Source organism: Oncorhynchus masou, chromosome 24 (genome assembly GCF_036934945.1).
Source record: "Oncorhynchus masou masou isolate Uvic2021 chromosome 24, UVic_Omas_1.1, whole genome shotgun sequence".
Lineage (NCBI taxonomy): Eukaryota > Metazoa > Chordata > Actinopteri > Salmoniformes > Salmonidae > Oncorhynchus > Oncorhynchus masou.
The window spans coordinates 118309231-118332567 of NC_088235.1; the positions used below are offsets into that span (position 1 = coordinate 118309231).

The window sequence follows — 23337 nt, forward strand, 5'->3', positions numbered from 1 at the left end:
GTCAATACTGCCTGTTGTGTCGCCGTCAATACTGCCTGTTGTGTCGCCGTCAATAATGCCTGTTGTCGCCGTCAATAATGCCTGTTGTCGCCGTCAATAATGCCTGTTGTCGCCGTCAATACTGCCTGTTGTCGCCGTCAATACTGCCTGTTGTGTCGCCGTCAATACTGCCTGTTGTGTCGCCGTCAATACTGCCTGTTGTGTCGCCGTCAATACTGCCTGTTGTGTCGCCGTCAATACTGCCTGTTGTGTCGCCGTCAATACTGCCTGTTGTGTCGCCGTCAATAATGCCTGTTGTCGCCGTCAATACTGCCTGTTGTGTTGCCGTCAATACTGCCTGTTGACGCCGTCAATACTGCCTGTTGACGCCGTCAATACTGCCTGTTGACGCCGTCAATACTGCCTGTTGTAGCCGTCAATACTGTCTGTTGTTGCCGTCAATACTGCCTGTTGTGTCGCCGTCAATACTGCCTGTTGTGTCGCCGTCAATACTGCCTGATGTGTCGCCGTCAATACTGCCTGATGTGTTGCCGTCAATACTGCCTGTTGTATTGTTGTCGTCGTCAAAACTGCCTGTTGTGTCGCCGTCAATACTGCCTGTTGTGTTGCCGTCAATACTGCCTGTTGCGTTGCCGTCAAAACTGCCTGTTGCGTTGCCGTCAATACTGCCTGTTGTGTTGCCATCAATACTGCCTGTTGTGTTGCCGTCAATACTGCCTGTTGTGTTGCCGTCAATACTGCCTGTTGTCGCCGTCAATACTGCCTGTTGTGTCGCCGTCAATAATGCCTGTTGTGTCGCCGTCAATAATGCCTGTTGTCGCCGTCAATAATGCCTGTTGTCGCCGTCAATAATGCCTGTTGTCGCCGTCAATACTGCCTGTTGTCGCCGTCAATACTGCCTGTTGTCGCCGTCAATACTGCCTGTTGTCGCCGTCAATACTGCCTGTTGTCGCCGTCAATACTGCCTGTTGTCGCCGTCGATAATGCTTGTTGTGGTGTTGCGTTGTTACTACTGCCTGTTGTGTTGTTGCGTTGTTGGTGGTCATGGCCGTGTTGATCATGGCGTCATGTGTTAATGTAACTCTGTGTTGTGTTACTGTAACTCTGTTGTGTTAATGTAACTCTGTGTTGTGTAGTCAACCAGCCAGTCACAGTAATGGAGGCCTGTTCATTTCTGCTTCTCAAGAGGACTTGATCTAATCTAGTGCTTATCTCTCTCACTCACTCATATCTTTAGGAGGAATGAAGCCGTAAGCAGGCCTCACTCCTGGCACGCCACCAAGTTCAACGAGAGACAATCAGAGACTGCCAAAACTCAGTCTCCGCCCCCGCCAGTCTGGCAGACCGGATATGATGCAAGGTAACCCAGTGTTCCCCGCTAAGACATCAGGCTTAGAGCCCTACACATGCCCACAACATTGAGACCCTACCCATGCCCACAACATTCAGACCCTACCCATGCCCACAACATTCAGACCCTACCCATGCCCACAACATTCAGGCCCTACTCATGCCCACAACATTCAGGCCCTACTCATGCCCACAACATTCAGGCCCTACCCTACACAACCCCAATTTTGTGTGCCAAATTTAAGACCGAAATCAGAAATAACTTGCTCCATTAGCAAATCTATTAGCTGCCTCTGTCTGTCACTTGCTCCCTGCCCGCAGCTTGCTCTGCATGCAGTTTGCTCATTGCTGCTCTGGGTCTGTGAGTATCCATAGCAACAGCTCAGCTTGGGCTCCTCTGCTCAATGAAGACCATGACAGTGCAGTTAGCTACTTTTCATCACTCTAGGAACATTTATTATTTTCTGTTAAATAATCTCTCCTGTTTTATATTTGACAGGTTTGAAGCACTTCTAACACCACATGATCTTAGTCAGATATGACTGTACTGCACTGCGCTGCACGAGCAAATGGCTCAGCATCAAAATGTTAGTGATGCCCGAGCCCTAAAAAATAAAACGGGCTCTACCCGGATGTAGAATGTCTGGGCCCGTTGGGATTGGTCGGAAAGCTGAGCTCTATTCAGGCTCCATGATCTGAGTTTTAGTGTGACTACTTTCCACTGGCCCACAACTTCAGAGATTTGTTTCAAAATAAGACCAGTAGTTATTCTGTACCTCAATGCACTATGGACCTTTTTCATCGTTATTATACTGAGTGTGCCTAAAATCTTGTCAGTTTGTGTAGACAGTTGAGCTAGCATGTAGAGGTTTTCTCGGGTCTAAAAAGTTGGATCCAAATGGAACAGAGGACGATCAGACCCGGACCCTAAAGAACACAATTTTAAAAAAATTAAAGGGGGACGTGGACCCGATCAGACCTGAACCTGAATGGACCCTCTGATAACCAGACCTATACCCGTACCCTAGACCAGATTCGATTGGACTTGAGGGACACATTTTATTTTTCAGCGAAGTTGCTCCTCTGGTTAACAAATATATCTGCAGTTTAGGTTGGAAGTTTACATACAGTTAGGTTGGAGTCATTTTTCAACTTCTCCTCACATTTCTTGTTAAACTATAGTTTTGGCAAGTCGTTTAGGACATCTACTTTGTGCATGACACAAGTCATTTTTTCAACACTTGTTTACAGACAGATTATTTAACTTATAATTCACTGTATCACAATTCCAGTGGGTCAGAAGTTTACATACACTAAGTTGACTGTGCCTTTAAACAGCTTAGAAAATTCCAGAAAATTATGTCATGGCTTTAGAATCTTCTGATAGGCTAATTGAGTCAAATGGAGGTGTACCTGTGGATGTATTTCAAGGCCTACGTTCAAACTCAGTGCCTCTTTGCTTGACATCATGGGAAAATCAAAAGACATCAGCCAAGACCTCCAAAAAATTGTAGACCTCCACAAATCTGGTTCATCCTTGGGAGCAATTTCCAAATGCCTGAAGGTACCACGTACATCTGTACAAACAATAGCATGCAAGTATAAACACCTTGGGACCACACAGCCGTTTGGTGCGAAAAATCAATCCCAGAACAACAGCAAAGGACCTTGTGAAGATGCTGGAGGAAACGGGTACAAAAGTATCTATATCCACAGTAAAACGAGTTCTATATCGACATAACCTGAAAGGCAGCTCAGCAAGGAAGAAGCCACTGCTCCAAAACTGCCATAAGAAGCCAGACTACGGTTTGCAACTGCACATGGGGACAAAGATTGTACTTTTTGGAGAAATGTCCTCTGGTCTGATGAAACAAAAATAGAACTATTTGGCCATAATGACCGTTGTTATGTTTGGAGGAAAAAGGGGGATGCTTGCTAGCTGAAGAACATCATCCCAACTGTGAAGCACAGGTGTGGCAGCATCATGTTATGGGGGTGCTTTGCTGCAGGAGGGACTGGTGCACTTCACAATATAGATGGCATCATGAGGATGGAATATTATGTGGATATATTGAAGCAACATCTCAAGACATCAGTCAGGAAGTTAAAGCTTGGTCGCAAATGGGTCTTCCAAATGGACAATGAAACCCAAGCATACATCCGAAGTTGTGGCAAAATGGCTTAAGGACAACAAAGTCAAGGTATTGGAGTGGCCATCACAACACCCTGACTTCAATCCCATAGAAAATGTGTGGGCAGAACTGAAAAAGTGTGTGTGAGCAAGGAGGCCTACAAACCTGACTCAGTGACACCAGCTCTGTCAGGAGGAATGGGCCAAAATTCACCCAACTTATTGTGGGATGCTTGTGCAAGGCTACCCAAAACGTTTGACCCAAGTTAAAATTTAAAGGCAATACACTCAATTAGTATTTGGTAGCATGTAAACTTCTGACCCACTTGGAATGTGATGAAAGAAATAAAAGCTGATATAAATCATTCTCTCTACTAGTATTCTGACATTTCACACTCTTAAAATAAAGTGGTGATCCTAACTGACTTAAGACAGGGATTTTTTACTAAGATTAAATGTCGGCAATTCTGAAAAACTGGGTTTAAATATATTTGGCTAAGGTATATGTAAACTTCCGACTTCAACTGTATATGCAGGCTAGGCCTTCTAAAAGTCAATAAATTCACCTTATTAGCATAAAATATGCTATAGGCTCTGCAGAGCCGTGGTCAGGTCCAATCGGGTCTATCAACTGGAGTTACATAGACCCGATAACCATCCCACAGGACCTGAACCGAACCTAAGAGAAAAGTTAGAATTTTGGAACCAGACCCGCCCGGGCTCCAGGTCAAGTATTGGGTATTTGGGTTGTGGTTGACCCGTGAATACCTCTACTAGCATGTCCCCCGATGTACTGTGTTAGACTGTAGCATTATATAGGACAATGGACCTCTACTAGCATGCCCCCCCCCTCTCCCCCCCAAGTACTGTGTTAGACTGTAGCATTATGTAGGACAATGGGACTCTACTAGCATGCCCCCCCCCTCTCCCCCCCAAGTACTGTGTTAGACTGTAGCATTATGTAGGACAATGGGACTCTACTAGCATGCCCCCCCTCTCCCCCCAAGTACTGTGTTAGACTGTAGCATTATGTAGGACAATGGGACTCTACTAGCATGCCCCCCCTCTCACCCCCAAGTACTGTGTTAGACTATAGCATTATATAGGACAATGGACCTCTACTAGCATGTCCCCCCCCCCCCCCCCCAAGTACTGTGTTAGACTATAGCATTATATAGGACAATGGACCTCTACTAGCATGTCCCCCCCCTCCCCCCAAGTACTGTGTCAGACTGTAGCATTATGTAGGACAATGGGCCTCTACTAGCATGCCCCCTCCAAGTACTGTGTTAGACTATAGCATTATGTAGGACAATGGGCCTCTACTAGTATGTCCCCCCCCCAAGTACTGTGTTAGAATATAGCATTATGTAGGACAATGGGACTCTACTAGCATGTCCCCCCCTCCAAGTACTGTGTTAGACTATAGCATTATGTAGGACAATGGGCCTCTACTAGCATGCCCCCCCCCCAAGTACTGTGTTAGACTGTAGCATTATGTAGGACAATGGGCCTCTACTAGCATGTCCCCCCCCAAGTACTGTGTTAGACTGTAGCATTATGTAGGACAATGGGCCTCTACTAGCATGTCCCCCCCGAAGTACTGTGTTAGAATATAGCATTATGTAGGACAATGGGCCTCTACTAGCATGCCCCCCCCCCCCCCCCCCCCCCAAGTACTGTGTTAGACTGTAGCATTATGTAGGACAATGGGCCTCTACTAGCATGTCCCCCCCCCCAAGTACTGTGTTAGAATATAGCATTATGTAGGACAATGGGACTCTACTAGCATGTCCCCCCTCCAAGTACTGTGTTAGACTATAGCATTATGTAGGACAATGGGCCTCTACTAGCATGCCCCCCCCCCTCTCACCCCCAAGTACTGTGTCAGACTGTAGCATTATGTAGGACAATGGGCCTCTACTAGCATGCCCCCCCCCCAAGTACTGTGTTAGGCTGTAGCATTATGTAGGACAATGGGCCTCTACTAGCATGCCCCCCCCCCCCCCCAAGTACTGTGTTAGACTGTAGCATTATGTAGGACAATGGGCCTCTACTAGCATGTCCCCCAAGTACTGTGTTAGACTGTAGCATTATGTAGGACAATGGGCCTCTACTAGCATGCCCCCCCCCCCCAAGTACTGTGTTAGACTGTAGCATTATGTAGGACAATGGGCATCTACTAGCATGTCCCTGCCCCCCCCAAGTACTGTGTTAGAATATAGCATTATGTAGGACAATGGGCCTCTACTAGCATGTCCCCCCAAGTACTGTGTTAGACTATAGCATTATGTAGGACAATGGGCATCTACTAGTATGTTTCCCCCCCCCCCCCCCCAAGTACTGTGTTAGAATATAGCATTATGTAGGACAATGGGCCTCTACTAGCATGTCCCCCCAAGTACTGTGCTAGACTATAGCATTATGTAGGACAATGGACCTCTACTAGCATGTCCCCCCCCTCTCCCCCCCAAGTACTGTGTTAGCATACAGCATTATGTAGGACAATGGGACTCTATAAGCATGTCCCCACCCTCCAAGTACTGTGTTAGACTGTAGCATTATGTAGGACAATGGGCCTCTACTAGCATGTCCCACCCCCCAAGTACTGTGTTAGACTGTAGAATTATAAAATATATCCCATTTAGCAGACGCTTTTGTCCAAAGCGACTTACAAGTCGGCTGGGGCCACTACTTTTACATATGGGTGGCCCCAGTGGGAATTATGTAGGACAATGGGCCTCTACTAGCATGTCCCCCCCCAAGTACTGTGTTAGACTGTAGCATTATGTAGGACAATGGGCATCTACTAGCATGCCCCCCCCCCCCCAGGTACTGTGTTAGACTATAGCATTATGTAGGACAATGGGCCTCTACTAGCATGTCCCCCCCCCAGGTACTGTGTTAGACTATAGCATTATATAAGACAATGGACCTCTACTAGCATGTCCCCCCCCCCCAGGTACTGTGTTAGACCGTAGCATTATGTAGGACAATGGGCCTCTACTAGCATGTCCCACCCCCAAGTACTGTGTTAGACTATAGCATTATGTAGGACAATGGGCCTCTACTAGCATGTCCCCCCCAGGTACTGTGTTAGACCGTAGCATTATGTAGGACAATGGGCCTCTACTAGCATGTCCCCCCCCCCCCCCCAGGTACTGTGTTAGACTATAGCATTATATAAGACAATGGACCTCTACTAGCATGTCCCCCCCCCCCCCAGGTACTGTGTTAGACCGTAGCATTATGTAGGACAATGGGCCTCTACTAGCATGTCCCACCCCCAAGTACTGTGTTAGACTATAGCATTATGTAGGACAATGGGCCTCTACTAGCATGTCCCCCCCCCCCCAGGTACTGTGTCAGACCGTAGCATTATGTAGGACAATGGGCCTCTACTAGCATGCCCCCCCCCCCCAAGTACTGTGTTAGACTGTAGCATTATGTAGGACAATGGGCCTCTACTAGCATGCCCCCCCCCCAAGTACTGTGTTAGACTGTAGCATTATGTAGGACAATGGGCCTCTACTAGCATGTCCCCCAAGTACTGTGTTAGACCGTAGCATTATGTAGGACAATGCATTATGTATCACGAACAGCCCTCTTCTACCTCTTTCCTCCCCAGCTTCTCCTCTACCAACCTCTCCTCGACTTGCTGGGACCAGAACCAGACTAACCTACGGCGAGTATCAGACCAGTTCAGCTCTCTGGGCAGCATGGACAGTCTAGACGTCTCCCACCACCCCTACCCCCCTGGACACCAATCCCCAGGACGCTTCTCCCCGGTGAAGTCCAACACCAGCACGGAGCACCTGGGAGGGGGCAAGAGGGACTCGGCATACAGCTCCTTTTCCACCAACTCTGGTACCCCAGACTACACCCTCTCTAAGACACCAGACCACACCCTCCCTAAGACACCAGACCACACCCTCCCTAAGACACCAGACCACACCCTCCCTAAGAGCAATGCTGCCTCCACAGAGAACATGCTGTATGAGGTGAGCCAGTGGGAGTCAGGGGGCCGGCCCAGTAATGGCAGACACAGCCTGAGTAGTGAGGGGGTCAGGCAGGACGAGAGGCCAGGGTATCTGCAACTGGCTGGGGGACATGGGGCCAACATTGGCCGGGACAGCTCCTGGACAGCGGAGCAGTCAGGGTCAGGTTCTTCCCACTCCTCCAGCTCTGCTAGGGCTAGCTGCGGTCCCATCTGGCACGTTCCTGACAAGAAGAAGACCTCCGATCCCTCTCCTCCTCCCCCACTGCCCGTACGCAGTGACAGTTTCGCTGCTACGAAGTCCCATGAGAATGTTCTGGTTATAGCCTGTCCAGAGGGACCCGGTGCTCATACCCAGCCCAAGGCCCATGGTAAAGGAATGGATAACTCTGATAACTCACAATGCACCAATGACTCTCGGCGTAGCCATCACAACTTACCCTCCAAGAACAACATGGTCCCTCCTTACATTTCACCAAAGAACTGTCATCCCAACCAGGTGAACTGTAACAAGTTTTGCTCCCTGTCCAGTAGTGATGTCAGGCTGGGCCAGCTCCCCCCTACCTATTTGCCCTGCCACCAGAGACAGTACAGTAATGAGAGCTCTCTCTACTCCCACCCCAGGACTTGGTCTGTCCCCAAACAGCAGAACGTCAGCATCTGCTACAGCAGCATGCAGGAGCTCCCCACCAACTACAATGCCCAGAACACCCAGCTCTACAGCCAGACCCCAGATAGCACTGGAGACAGCCGGTACTACTGTGTGACGGCCAGACAGCCTGGTCAACCGGTCACAGAGGCCCTGCTGGTCAAGACTGACGAAAGGAGGGGTGGAGGGGGTAGAGAGGAGGGTGTGGAGGGTGGCGTTGAAGGGAGAGCAGTGAGCATCATACAGGGTGGAGGAGATAAGAAGTCACTCACTCCCCTGGGGTCAGGGGTTACCAAGGCTAAGTACCAGCCACCTCCACCCCTCAACAACGACAGTAAGGGATACAGCAGACAGGATGACGGCTCCCGCCACAAACAGCCAGCTACCGTTTGTCCCTCTGCTGTACTGGAGTCCTCTACAGGCCAGCCCAGCCTGAAGAGGAACAACAGTCAGACTGCAGAGCCCCACTGTATGAGTTACCCCCCGAGAAGACAGTCTCTACAACCTCTTCAGCAGGACACCATACACCGTCAAGAGATGCTGCCAGACAGTCAGATCTGCCCTCAGACCACCAGCGGCCTCAGCAACTCAGGCCTCGTACCCAGAGACTGTTCCAGTGTGGAGACTGTAGATCTCTCCAGTAACCAGTGCACCAGGACTGACCGGTTCGCCACCACCCTGAGGAATGAGATCCAGATGAGACGTGCCCAGCTGCAGAAGAGTAAGAGCGCTGCCTCCCTGAGTGGACCCTGTGATTCGGAGGAGAACCATGAGGTGCCAGAGGTCTGGAGGCCCAAAGACACCACCTCTTCTTCAGATGGCTCCTTCACCTCCACCTATAAGGACCATCTGAAGGAGGCGCAGGCCCGCGTGCTGAAGGCCACCTCCTTTAGAAGGAGAGACCTGGAGCCTGTCCTTCTGGAGCACCCTGTGGCAGAGGCAGGGTCCCTGCCGGACTACTCCTCCTCTGGTCTGGGGAGAAGCGACAACTCTAACCCCCTGTCCAGCCTCTCTGAGGGCCTCCCAGCCAGGTCTGGCTCTGCCCAGAGTCAGGTGACCCGTATCGGAAGCAGGAAGCGTTTCACCACGGAGAAGAAGGTCCGGTGTTTCTCTGAGCCAGACAAAATCAATGAGGTGGGGGTGGAGGAGGAGCTGACCCCCCCTGAGGCTGCAGACTCCTTGCTGAACCGACACTCCACCCCCAGACCTGCCTTCACCAGACCCCTCCCTAAAACTGCCCTGCCAGGCCCTGTAGAGGACTGTGGAGAGGGCAAAAAGATAGCCAGGGGTGATTGTGACATGTCCAGCAGCAGGAAGGAACAGAGAGAGTGTCAGGGACAGGACCACAGACAGCAGGCCCTTCTGGAGCTGCAGAGACTGGGGACCTTTGCTGAGTACGAGACCACCTGGAACACCCAGAAGAAAGCAGCTGAGACCAGAGGCTCAGGACGCTCCCACTCTGCTGATAACATCCTGGATCCTGGAAAAGATGACAGGACCAAACCAGCCCCAGTCCACGAGAGGTCCCGATCCTCACCCTCCACTGACTTCCATGACAAGGTGAGATACTGGCATCCTATCCTCAATCTCCGCTGACGTCTATGACAAGGTGAGATACTGGCATCCTATCCTCACCCTCCGCTGACTTCTATAACAAGGTGAGAGACTGGCATCCTATCCTCAACCTCCGCTGACTTCTATAACAAGGTGAGAGACTGGCATCCTATCTTTGTTGTAGTGCACTACAAGGGCCCATGGGTCTCGAAACTGAGTCACTGTCAAACTCATTGTCGGTTCAAATGTTCCTGCGTGTTATGACTTTACTCTCAGTACAGCATCTCTATGGGGAGTAGCTCTCTGCTCCACTGAAGAACTTATGATCACGCCTGACAAGGCCTCGCTGGAAGCTCTGCCGTCCATAGGTGATAACGCTGAGGCTCAGATTCATTTCTTAGATTTCGCACTGATTCGCACTGTTAAAAAACCCATTTGGAACGTGTAAAGAAAAGGACGAGTATGGAACATCTTCGGCTCGGTTGAGGAGTGACGTCTTACACAGAACCCAAAACGGCTGCGCTCGTGTGCCAAGGTGCATAAATGTATTTTGTCCCCCCACACTAAACGCGATCACGGCACGCAGGTTAAAATATCAAAACAAACTCTGAACCAATTACATTATTTTGGGGACAGGTCGAAAAGCATTAAACATTTATGGCAATTTTCCTAGCTAGCTTGCACTTGCTAACTAATTTGTCCTATTTAGCTAGCTTTCTTTTGCTAGCTAATTTGTCCTGGGATATAAACATTGAGTTGTTATTTTACCTGAAATGCACAATGTCCTCTTCTCCAACAATTAATCCACACATAAAACGGTCAACCGAATCAGGCTTTTTCCTTCCAGGCTTTTTCTTCTCTGGACTTTATATTGCGATTGGCACTTACATAAATTAGGTGCATTACCGCCACCTACCTAATTCTTCTTTCAGTCACCCTGGGTACCTGCTTCTATAAACCAATGAGGAGATGGGAGAGCCAGGATTTGCAGCGCGATCTGTGCCACATATAGAACTGACTTCTATTTTAGCGCCTGGCAATGCAGACACTCATTTGCGAGCAGTGTGGGTGCAATAATTGAATAATATTGATTTCTACATTTATTTTGTGACTCGAGCGGTGTAGTCAAGGAATAAGGCTAGGTTGAGGAGTGACCCCTTAGGCTAGGTTGAGGAGTGACCCCTTAGGCTAGGTTGAGGAGTGACCCCTTAGGCTAGGTTGAGGAGTGACCCCTTAGGCTAGGATGAGGAGTGACCCCTTAGGCTAGGTTGAGGAGTGACCCCTTAGGCTAGGATGAGGAGTGACCCCTTAGGCTAGGTTGAGGAGTGACCCCTTAGGCTAGGTTGAGGAGTGACCCCTTAGGCTAGGTTGAGGAGTGACCCCTTAGGCTAGGTTGAGGAGTGACCCCTTAGGCTAGGATGAGGAGTGACCCCTTAGGCTAGTTTGAGGAGTGACACTATGGTGCATCTGTAGAGTGCAAGAATGATGGTTGAAGACAAGGTTTCCAGTTCTGGTTATTTATTAACCAACTAAAAGGTCAGAGCACATGGGGTGGGTAGGATGAAGATATATAAGGACTTGTAAGGCTGATAAGGTTGTGTGTGTTCTGGAACATTCCTGGCTGTCCATAACTAATAACAGGAGTATTTGCAGTAGACTATATTATGGAGCTAGACAACACTACTAGGATAGGAGGATGATGTCATGCTGCAGGAGCTGCTGCAGTAAGCCAGGGCATTCATCAAACTGAGTCATGGCTCCAGAGTCTACACATCCATAATAGTAGTGGTCATGGCTCCAGTCTACACATCCACACTAGTAGTAGTCATGGCTCCAGAGTCTACACATCCATACTAGTAGTAGTCATGGCTCCAGTCTACACATCCATACTAGTAGTAGTCATGGCTCCAGTCTACTCATCCATACTAGTAGTAGTCATGGCTCCAGCTCCAGAGTCTACACATCCATACTAGTAGTAGTCATGGCTCCAGTCTTCACATCCATACTAGTAGTAGCCATGGCTCCAGAGTCTACACATCCATACTAGTAGTAGTCATGGCTCCAGTCTGCACATCCATACTAGTAGTAGTCATGGCTCCAGTCTACACATCCATACTAGTAGTAGTCATGGCTCCAGCTCCAGAGTCTACACATCCATACTAGTAGTAGTCATAGCTCCAGTCTACACATCCATACTAGTAGTAGTCATGGCTCCAGTCTACACATCCATACTAGTAGTAGGCATGGCTCCAGTCTACACATCCATACTAGTAGTAGTCATGGCTCCAGTCTACACATCCATACTAGTAGTAGTCATGGCTCCAGAGTCTACACATCCATACTAGTAGTAGGCATGGCTCCAGTCTACACATCCATACTAGTAGTAGTCATGGCTCCAGCTCCAGAGTCTACACATCCATACTAGTAGTAGTCATAGCTCCAGTCTTCACATCCACACTAGTAGTAGTCATGGCTCCAGTCTACACATCCACACTAGTAGTAGTCATGGCTCCAGAGTCTACACATCCATACTAGTAGTAGTCATGGCTCCAGTCTACACATCCATACTAGTAGTGGTCATGGCTCCAGTCTACTCATCCATACTAGTAGTAGTCATGGCTCCAGCTCCAGAGTCTACACATCCATACTAGTAGTAGTCATGGCTCCAGTCTTCACATCCATACTAGTAGTAGCCATGGCTCCAGAGTCTACACATCCATACTAGTAGTACTCATGGCTCCAGTCTGCACATCCATACTAGTAGTAGTCATGGCTCCAGTCTACACATCCATACTAGTAGTAGTCATGGCTCCAGCTCCAGAGTCTACACATCCATACTAGTAGTAGTCATAGCTCCAGTCTACACATCCATACTAGTAGTAGTCATGGCTCCAGTCTACACATCCATACTAGTAGTAGGCATGGCTCCAGTCTACACATCCATACTAGTAGTAGTCATGGCTCCAGTCTACACATCCATACTAGTAGTAGTCATGGCTCCAGAGTCTACACATCCATACTAGTAGTAGGCATGGCTCCAGTCTACACATCCATACTAGTAGTAGTCATGGCTCCAGTCTACACATCCATACTAGTAGTAGTCATGGCTCCAGCTCCAGAGTCTACACATCCATACTAGTAGTAGGCATGGCTCCCGCTCCAGAGTCTACACATCCATACTAGTAGTAGTCATGGCTCCAGAGTCTACACATCCATACTAGTAGTAGTCATGGCTCCAGAGTCTACACATCCATACTAGTAGAAGTCATAGCTCCAGTCTACACATCCATACTAGTAGTAGTCATGGCTCCAGAGTCTACACATCCATACTAGTAGTAGTCATGGCTCCAGTCTACACATCCATACTAGTAGTAGGCATGGCTCCAGAGTCTGCACATCCATACTAGTAGTAGTCATGGCTCCAGAGTCTACACATCCATACTAGTAGTAGTCATGGCTCCAGTCTACACATCCATACTAGTAGTAGTCATGGCTCCAGCTCCAGAGTCTACACATCCATACTAGTAGTAGGCATGGCTCCAGTCTACACATCCATACTAGTAGTAGTCATGGCTCCAGCTCCAGAGTCTACACACCCATACTAGTAGTAGTCATGGCTCCAGTCTACACATCCATACTAGTAGTAGTCATGGCTCCAGTCTATACATCCATACTAGTAGTAGTCATGGCTCCAGAGTCTATACATCCATACTAGTAGTAGTCATGGCTCCAGTCTACACATCCATACTAGTAGTAGTCATGGCTCCCGATCCAGAGTCTACACATCCATACTAGTAGTAGTCATGGTTCCAGAGTCTACACATCCATACTAGTAGTAGTCATGGCTCCAGTCTACACATCCATACTAGTAGTAGTCATGGCTCCAGCTCCAGAGTCTACACATCCATACTAGTAGTAGGCATGGCTCCAGTCTACACATCCATACTAGTAGTATTCATGGCTCCAGTCTACACATCCATACTAGTAGTAGTCATGGCTCCAGAGTCTAAACACCCATACTAGTAGTAGTCATGGCTCCAGAGTCTACACATCCATACTAGTAGTAGTCATGGCTCCAGAGTCTACACATCCATACTAGTAGTAGTCATAGCTCCAGTCTACACATCCATACTAGTAGTAGTCATGGCTCCAGAGTCTACACATCCATACTAGTAGTAGTCATGGCTCCAGTCTACACATCCATACTAGTAGTAGTCATGGCTCCAGCTCCAGAGTCTACACATCCATACTAGTAGTAGGCATGGCTCCAGTCTACACATCCATACTAGTAGTAGTCATGCCTCCAGTCTACACATCCATACTAGTAGTAGTCATGGCTCCAGAGTCTACACATCCATACTAGTAGTAGGCATGGCTCCAGTCTACACATCCATACTAGTAGTAGGCATGGCTCCAGCTCCAGATTCTACACATCCATACTAGTAGTAGTCATAGCTCCAGTCTACACATCCATACTAGTAGTAGTCATGGCTCCAGTCTACACATCCATACTAGTAGTAGTCATGGCTCCAGTCTACACATCCATACTAGTAGTAGGCATGGCTCCTGCTCCAGAGTCTACACATCCATACTAGTAGTAGGCATGGCTCCAGTCTACATATCCATACTAGTAGTAGGCATGGCTCCAGCTCCAGATTCTACACATCCATACTAGTAGTAGTCATAGCTCCAGTCTACATATCCATACTAGTAGTAGGCATGGCTCCAGTCTACACATCCATACTAGTAGTAGGCATGGCTCCTGCTCCAGAGTCTACACATCCATACTAGTAGTAGGCATGGCTCCAGTCTACACATCCATACTAGTAGTAGGCATGGCTCCAGTCTACACATCCATACTAGTAGTAGTCATGGCTCCAGCTCCAGAGTCTACACATCAATACTAGTAGTAGGCATGGCTCCAGTCTACACATCCATACTAGTAGTAGTCATGGTTCCAGAGTCTACACATCCATACTAGTAGTAGTCATGGCTCCAGTCTACACATCCATACTAGTAGTAGTCATGGCTCCAGTCTACACATCCATACTAGTAGTAGTCATGGCTCCAGTCTACACATCCATACTAGTAGTAGGCATGGCTCCAGTCTACACATCCATACTACTAGTAGTCATGGCTCCAGTCTACACATCCATACTAGTAGTAGGCATGGCTCCAGCTCCAGAGTCTACACATCCATACTAGTAGTAGTCATAGCTCCAGTCTACACATCCATACTAGTAGTAGTCATGGCTCCAGTCTACACATCCATACTAGTAGTAGGCATGGCTCCAGTCTACACATCCATACTAGTAGTAGTCATGGCTCCAGTCTACACATCCATACTAGTAGTAGTCATGGCTCCAGAGTCTACACATCCATACTAGTAGTAGGCATGGCTCCAGTCTACACATCCATACTAGTAGTAGTCATGGCTCCAGTCTACACATCCATACTAGTAGTAGTCATGGCTCCAGCTCCAGAGTCTACACATCCATACTAGTAGTAGGCATGGCTCCCGCTCCAGAGTCTACACATCCATACTAGTAGTAGGCATGGCTCCAGTCTACACATCCATACTAGTAGTAGTCATGGCTCCAGTCTACACATCCATACTAGTAGTAGGCATGGCTCCAGTCTACACATCCATACTAGTAGTAGTCATGGCTCCAGTCTACACATCCATACTAGTAGTAGTCATGGCTCCAGAGTCTACACATCCATACTAGTAGTAGTCATAGCTCCAGTCTACACATCCATACTAGTAGTAGTCATGGCTCCAGAGTCTATACATCCATACTAGTAGTAGTCATGGCTCCAGAGTCTACACATCCATACTAGTAGTAGGCATGGCTCCAGTCTAGACATCCATACTAGTAGTAGGCATGGCTCCAGAGTCTATACATCCATACTAGTAGTAGTCATGGCTCCAGTCTACACATCCATACTAGTAGTAGTCATGGCTCCAGCTCCAGAGTCTACACATCCATACTAGTAGTAGACATGGCTCCAGTCTACACATCCATACTAGTAGTAGTGATGGCTCCAGTCTACACATCCATACTAGTAGTAGTCATAGCTCCAGTCTACACATCCATACTAGTAGTAGTCATGGCTCCAGAGTCTACACATCCATACTAGTAGTAGTCATGGCTCCAGAGTCTATACATCCATACTAGTAGTAGTCATGGCTCCAGAGTCTATACATCCATACTAGTAGTAGTCATGGCTCCAGAGTCTACACATCCATACTAGTAGTAGTCATGGCTCCAGAGTCTATACATCCATACTAGTAGTAGTCATGGCTCCAGAGTCTACACATCCATACTAGTAGTAGTCATGGCTCCAGAGTCTATACATCCATACTAGTAGTAGTCATGGCTCCAGAGTCTATACATCCATACTAGTAGTAGTCATGGCTCCAGAGTCTAAACACCCATACTAGTAGTAGTCATAGCTCCAGTCTACACATCCATACTAGTAGTAGGCATGGCTCCAGTCTAGACATCCATACTAGTAGTAGTCATGGCTCCAGTCTACGCATCCATACTAGTAGTAGTCATGGCTCCAGAGTCTATACATCCATACTAGTAGTAGTCATGGCTCCAGAGTCTACACATCCATACTAGTAGTAGGCATGGCTCCAGTCTACACATCCATACTAGTAGTAGTCATGGCTCCAGTCTACACATCCATACTAGTAGTAGTCATGGCTCCAGAGTCTACACATCCATACTAGTAGTAAGCATGGCTCCAGTCTACACATCCATTCTAGTAGTAGTCATGGCTCCAGTCTACACATCCATACTAGTAGTAGGCATGGCTCCAGAGTCTACACATCCATACTAGTAGTAGGCATGGCTCCAGAGTCTACACATCCATACTAGTAGTAGTCATGGCTCCAGTCTACACATCCATACTAGTAGTAGGCATGGCTCCCGATCCAGAGTCTACACATCCATACTAGTAGTAGTCATGGTTCCAGAGTCTACACATCCATACTAGTAGTAGTCATGGCTCCAGTCTACACATCCATACTAGTAGTAGTCATGGCTCCAGCTCCAGAGTCTACACATCCATACTAGTAGTAGGCATGGCTCCAGTCTACACATCCATACTAGTAGTAGTCATGGCTCCAGTCTACACATCCATACTAGTAGTAGTCATGGCTCCAGAGTCTACACATCCATACTAGTAGTAGTCATGGCTCCAGAGTCTACACATCCATACTAGTAGTAGTCATGGCTCCAGAGTCTACACATCCATACTAGTAGAAGTCATAGCTCCAGTCTACACATCCATACTAGTAGTAGTCATGGCTCCAGAGTCTACACATCCATACTAGTAGTAGTCATGGCTCCAGTCTACACATCCATACTAGTAGTAGGCATGGCTCCAGAGTCTGCACATCCATACTAGTAGTAGTCATGGCTCCAGAGTCTACACATCCATACTAGTAGTAGTCATGGCTCCAGTCTACACATCCATACTAGTAGTAGTCATGGCTCCAGCTCCAGAGTCTACACATCCATACTAGTAGTAGGCATGGCTCCAGTCTACACATCCATACTAGTAGTAGTCATGGCTCCAGCTCCAGAGTCTACACACCCATACTAGTAGTAGTCATGGCTCCAGTCTACACATCCATACTAGTAGTAGTCATGGCTCCAGTCTATACATCCATACTAGTAGTAGTCATGGCTCCAGAGTCTATACATCCATACTAGTAGTAGTCATGGCTCCAGTCTACACATCCATACTAGTAGTAGTCATGGCTCCCGATCCAGAGTCTACACATCCATACTAGTAGTAGTCATGGTTCCAGAGTCTACACATCCATACTAGTAGTAGTCATGGCTCCAGTCTACACATCCATACTAGTAGTAGTCATGGCTCCAGCTCCAGAGTCTACACATCCATACTAGTAGTAGGCATGGCTCCAGTCTACACATCCATACTAGTAGTATTCATGGCTCCAGTCTACACATCCATACTAGTAGTAGTCATGGCTCCAGTCTACGCATCCATACTAGTAGTAGTCATGGCTCCAGAGTCTATACATCCATACTAGTAGTAGTCATGGCTCCAGAGTCTACACATCCATACTAGTAGTAGGCATGGCTCCAGTCTACACATCCATACTAGTAGTAGTCATGGCTCCAGTCTACACATCCATACTAGTAGTAGTCATGGCTCCAGAGTCTACACATCCATACTAGTAGTAAGCATGGCTCCAGTCTACACATCCATTCTAGTAGTAGTCATGGCTCCAGTCTACACATCCATACTAGTAGTAGGCATGGCTCCAGAGTCTACACATCCATACTAGTAGTAGGCATGGCTCCAGAGTCTACACATCCATACTAGTAGTAGTCATGGCTCCAGTCTACACATCCATACTAGTAGTAGGCATGGCTCCCGATCCAGAGTCTACACATCCATACTAGTAGTAGTCATGGTTCCAGAGTCTACACATCCATACTAGTAGTAGTCATGGCTCCAGTCTACACATCCATACTAGTAGTAGTCATGGCTCCAGCTCCAGAGTCTACACATCCATACTAGTAGTAGGCATGGCTCCAGTCTACACATCCATACTAGTAGTAGTCATGGCTCCAGTCTACACATCCATACTAGTAGTAGTCATGGCTCCAGAGTCTACACATCCATACTAGTAGTAGTCATGGCTCCAGAGTCTACACATCCATACTAGTAGTAGTCATGGCTCCAGAGTCTACACATCCATACTAGTAGAAGTCATAGCTCCAGTCTACACATCCATACTAGTAGTAGTCATGGCTCCAGAGTCTACACATCCATACTAGTAGTAGTCATGGCTCCAGTCTACACATCCATACTAGTAGTAGGCATGGCTCCAGAGTCTGCACATCCATACTAGTAGTAGTCATGGCTCCAGAGTCTACACATCCATACTAGTAGTAGTCATGGCTCCAGTCTACACATCCATACTAGTAGTAGTCATGGCTCCAGCTCCAGAGTCTACACATCCATACTAGTAGTAGGCATGGCTCCAGTCTACACATCCATACTAGTAGTAGTCATGGCTCCAGCTCCAGAGTCTACACACCCATACTAGTAGTAGTCATGGCTCCAGTCTACACATCCATACTAGTAGTAGTCATGGCTCCAGTCTATACATCCATACTAGTAGTAGTCATGGCTCCAGAGTCTATACATCCATACTAGTAGTAGTCATGGCTCCAGTCTACACATCCATACTAGTAGTAGTCATGGCTCCCGATCCAGAGTCTACACATCCATACTAGTAGTAGTCATGGTTCCAGAGTCTACACATCCATACTAGTAGTAGTCATGGCTCCAGTCTACACATCCATACTAGTAGTAGTCATGGCTCCAGCTCCAGAGTCTACACATCCATACTAGTAGTAGGCATGGCTCCAGTCTACACATCCATACTAGTAGTATTCATGGCTCCAGTCTACACATCCATACTAGTAGTAGTCATGGCTCCAGAGTCTAAACACCCATACTAGTAGTAGTCATGGCTCCAGAGTCTACACATCCATACTAGTAGTAGTCATGGCTCCAGAGTCTACACATCCATACTAGTAGTAGTCATAGCTCCAGTCTACACATCCATACTAGTAGTAGTCATGGCTCCAGAGTCTACACATCCATACTAGTAGTAGGCATGGCTCCAGTCTACACATCCATACTAGTAGTAGTCATGGCTCCAGTCTACACATCCATACTAGTAGTAGGCATGGCTCCAGCTCCAGAGTCTACACATCCATACTAGTAGTAGTCATGGCTCCAGTCTACACATCCATACTAGTAGTAGTCATGGCTCCAGTCTACACATCCATACTAGTAGTAGGCATGGCTCCCGCTCCAGAGTCTACACATCCATACTAGTAGTAGGCATGGCTCCAGTCTACACATCCATACTAGTAGTAGTCATGGCTCCAGTCTACACATCCATACTAGTAGTAGGCATGGCTCCAGTCTACACATCCATACTAGTAGTAGTCATGGCTCCAGTCTACACATCCATACTAGTAGTAGTCATGGCTCCAGAGTCTACACATCCATACTAGTAGTAGTCATGGCTCCAGTCTACACATCCATACTAGTAGTAGTCATGGCTCCAGAGTCTACACATCCATACTAGTAGTAGTCATGGCTCCAGTCTACACATCCATACTAGTAGTAGTCATGGCTCCAGAGTCTATACATCCATACTAGTAGTAGTCATTGCTCCAGAGTCTATACATCCATACTAGTAGTAGTCATGGCTCCAGAGTCTATACATCCATACTAGTAGTAGGCATGGCTCCAGTCTACACATCCATACTAGTAGTAGGCATGGCTCCAGTCTAGACATCCATACTAGTAGTAGTCATGGCTCCAGTCTACGCATCCATACTAGTAGTAGTCATGGCTCCAGAGTCTATACATCCATACTAGTAGTAGTCATGGCTCCAGAGTCTACACATCCATACTAGTAGTAGGCATGGCTCCAGTCTACACATCCATACTAGTAGTAGTCATGGCTCCAGTCTACACATCCATACTAGTAGTAGTCATGGCTCCAGAGTCTACACATCCATACTAGTAGTAGTCATGGCTCCAGTCTACACATCCATACTAGTAGTAGGCATGGCTCCAGCTCCAGAGTCTACACATCCATACTAGTAGTAGTCATAGCTCCAGTCTACACATCCATACTAGTAGTAGTCATGGCTCCAGTCTACACATCCATACTAGTAGTAGGCATGGCTCCAGTCTACACATCCATACTAGTAGTTGTCATGGCTCCAGTCTACACATCCATACTGGTAGTAGGCATGGCTCCCGCTCCAGAGTCTACACATCCATACTAGTAGTAGTCATGGTTCCAGAGTCTACACATCCATACTAGTAGTAGTCATGGCTCCAGTCTACACATCCATACTAGTAGTAGTCATGGCTCCAGCTCCAGAGTCTACACATCCATACTAGTAGTAGGCATGGCTCCAGTCTACACATCCATACTAGTAGTAGTCATGGCTCCAGTCTACACATCCATACTAGTAGTAGTCATGGCTCCAGAGTCTAAACACCCATACTAGTAGTAGTCATGGCTCCAGAGTCTACACATCCATACTAGTAGTAGTCATGGCTCCAGTCTACACATCCATACTAGTAGTAGTCATGGCTCCAGCTCCAGAGTCTACACATCCATACTAGTAGTAGTCATAGCTCCAGTCTACACATCCATACTAGTAGTAGTCATAGCTCCAGTCTACACATCCATACTAGTAGTAGTCATGGCTCCAGTCTACACATCCATACTAGTAGTAGGCATGGCTCCAGTCTACACATCCATACTAGTAGTAGTCATGGCTCCAGTCTACACATCCATACTAGTAGTAGTCATGGCTCCAGTCTACACATCCATACTAGTAGTAGGCATGGCTCCCGCTCCAGAGTCTACACATCCATACTAGTAGTAGGCATGGCTCCAGTCTACACATCCATACTAGTAGTAGTCATGGCTCCAGTCTACACATCCATACTAGTAGTAGTCATGGCTCCAGAGTCTACACATCCATACTAGTAGTAGTCATGGCTCCAGTCTACACATCCATACTAGTAGTAGGCATGGCTCCAGCTCCAGAGTCTACACATCCATACTAGTAGTAGTCATGGCTCCAGTCTACACATCCATACTAGTAGTAGGCATGGCTCCAGTCTACACATCCATACTAGTAGTTGTCATGGCTCCAGTCTACACATCCATACTGGTAGTAGGCATGGCTCCCGCTCCAGAGTCTACACATCCATACTAGTAGTAGTCATGGTTCCAGAGTCTACACATCCATACTAGTAGTAGTCATGGCTCCAGTCTACACATCCATACTAGTAGTAGTCATGGCTCCAGCTCCAGAGTCTACACATCCATACTAGTAGTAGGCATGGCTCCAGTCTACACATCCATACTAGTAGTAGTCATGGCTCCAGTCTACACATCCATACTAGTAGTAGTCATGGCTCCAGAGTCTAAACACCCATACTAGTAGTAGTCATGGCTCCAGAGTCTACACATCCATACTAGTAGTAGTCATGGCTCCAGAGTCTACACATCCATACTAGTAGTAGTCATGGCTCCAGTCTACACATCCATACTAGTAGTAGTCATGGCTCCAGCTCCAGAGTCTACACATCCATACTAGTAGTAGTCATAGCTCCAGTCTACACATCCATACTAGTAGTAGTCATGGCTCCAGTCTACATATCCATACTAGTAGTAGGCATGGCTCCAGTCTACACATCCATACTAGTAGTAGGCATGGCTCCTGCTCCAGAGTCTACACATCCATACTAGTAGTAGGCATGGCTCCAGTCTACACATCCATACTAGTAGTAGGCATGGCTCCAGTCTACACATCCATACTAGTAGTAGTCATGGCTCCAGAGTCTATACATCCATACTAGTAGTAGGCATGGCTCCAGTCTACACATCCATACTAGTAGTAGGCATGGCTCCAGTCTAGACATCCATACTAGTAGTAGTCATGGCTCCAGTCTACGCATCCATACTAGTAGTAGTCATGGCTCCAGAGTCTATACATCCATACTAGTAGTAGTCATGGCTCCAGAGTCTACACATCCATACTAGTAGTAGGCATGGCTCCAGTCTACACATCCATACTAGTAGTAGTCATGGCTCCAGTCTACACATCCATACTAGTAGTAGTCATGGCTCCAGAGTCTACACATCCATACTAGTAGTAGTCATGGCTCCAGTCTACACATCCATACTAGTAGTAGGCATGGCTCCAGCTCCAGAGTCTACACATCCATACTAGTAGTAGTCATAGCTCCAGTCTACACATCCATACTAGTAGTAGTCATGGCTCCAGTCTACACATCCATACTAGTAGTAGGCATGGCTCCAGTCTACACATCCATACTAGTAGTTGTCATGGCTCCAGTCTACACATCCATACTGGTAGTAGGCATGGCTCCCGCTCCAGAGTCTACACATCCATACTAGTAGTAGTCATGGTTCCAGAGTCTACACATCCATACTAGTAGTAGTCATGGCTCCAGTCTACACATCCATACTAGTAGTAGTCATGGCTCCAGCTCCAGAGTCTACACATCCATACTAGTAGTAGGCATGGCTCCAGTCTACACATCCATACTAGTAGTAGTCATGGCTCCAGTCTACACATCCATACTAGTAGTAGTCATGGCTCCAGAGTCTAAACACCCATACTAGTAGTAGTCATGGCTCCAGAGTCTACACATCCATACTAGTAGTAGTCATGGCTCCAGTCTACACATCCATACTAGTAGTAGTCATGGCTCCAGCTCCAGAGTCTACACATCCATACTAGTAGTAGTCATAGCTCCAGTCTACACATCCATACTAGTAGTAGTCATAGCTCCAGTCTACACATCCATACTAGTAGTAGTCATGGCTCCAGTCTACACATCCATACTAGTAGTAGGCATGGCTCCAGTCTACACATCCATACTAGTAGTAGTCATGGCTCCAGTCTACACATCCATACTAGTAGTAGTCATGGCTCCAGTCTACACATCCATACTAGTAGTAGGCATGGCTCCCGCTCCAGAGTCTACACATCCATACTAGTAGTAGGCATGGCTCCAGTCTACACATCC

The 23337-nt window shown here is 47.4% G+C and overlaps 1 protein-coding gene across 4 annotated transcripts in view; it reads left to right on the forward strand.

Annotated features, from left to right (window-relative positions):
- shroom2a (shroom family member 2a) overlaps window positions 1-23337 on the forward strand; it is a 134945-nt gene that overhangs the window by 46859 nt on the left and 64749 nt on the right. For all 4 annotated transcript variants that reach the window (XM_064936256.1, XM_064936259.1, XM_064936257.1 and 1 more), the window contains 2 exons: window positions 1238-1360; window positions 7110-9687. In XM_064936256.1, coding sequence (XP_064792328.1) covers window positions 1238-1360; window positions 7110-9687 — 2701 coding nt within the window. The remainder of the gene's footprint in view (window positions 1-1237; window positions 1361-7109; window positions 9688-23337) is intronic.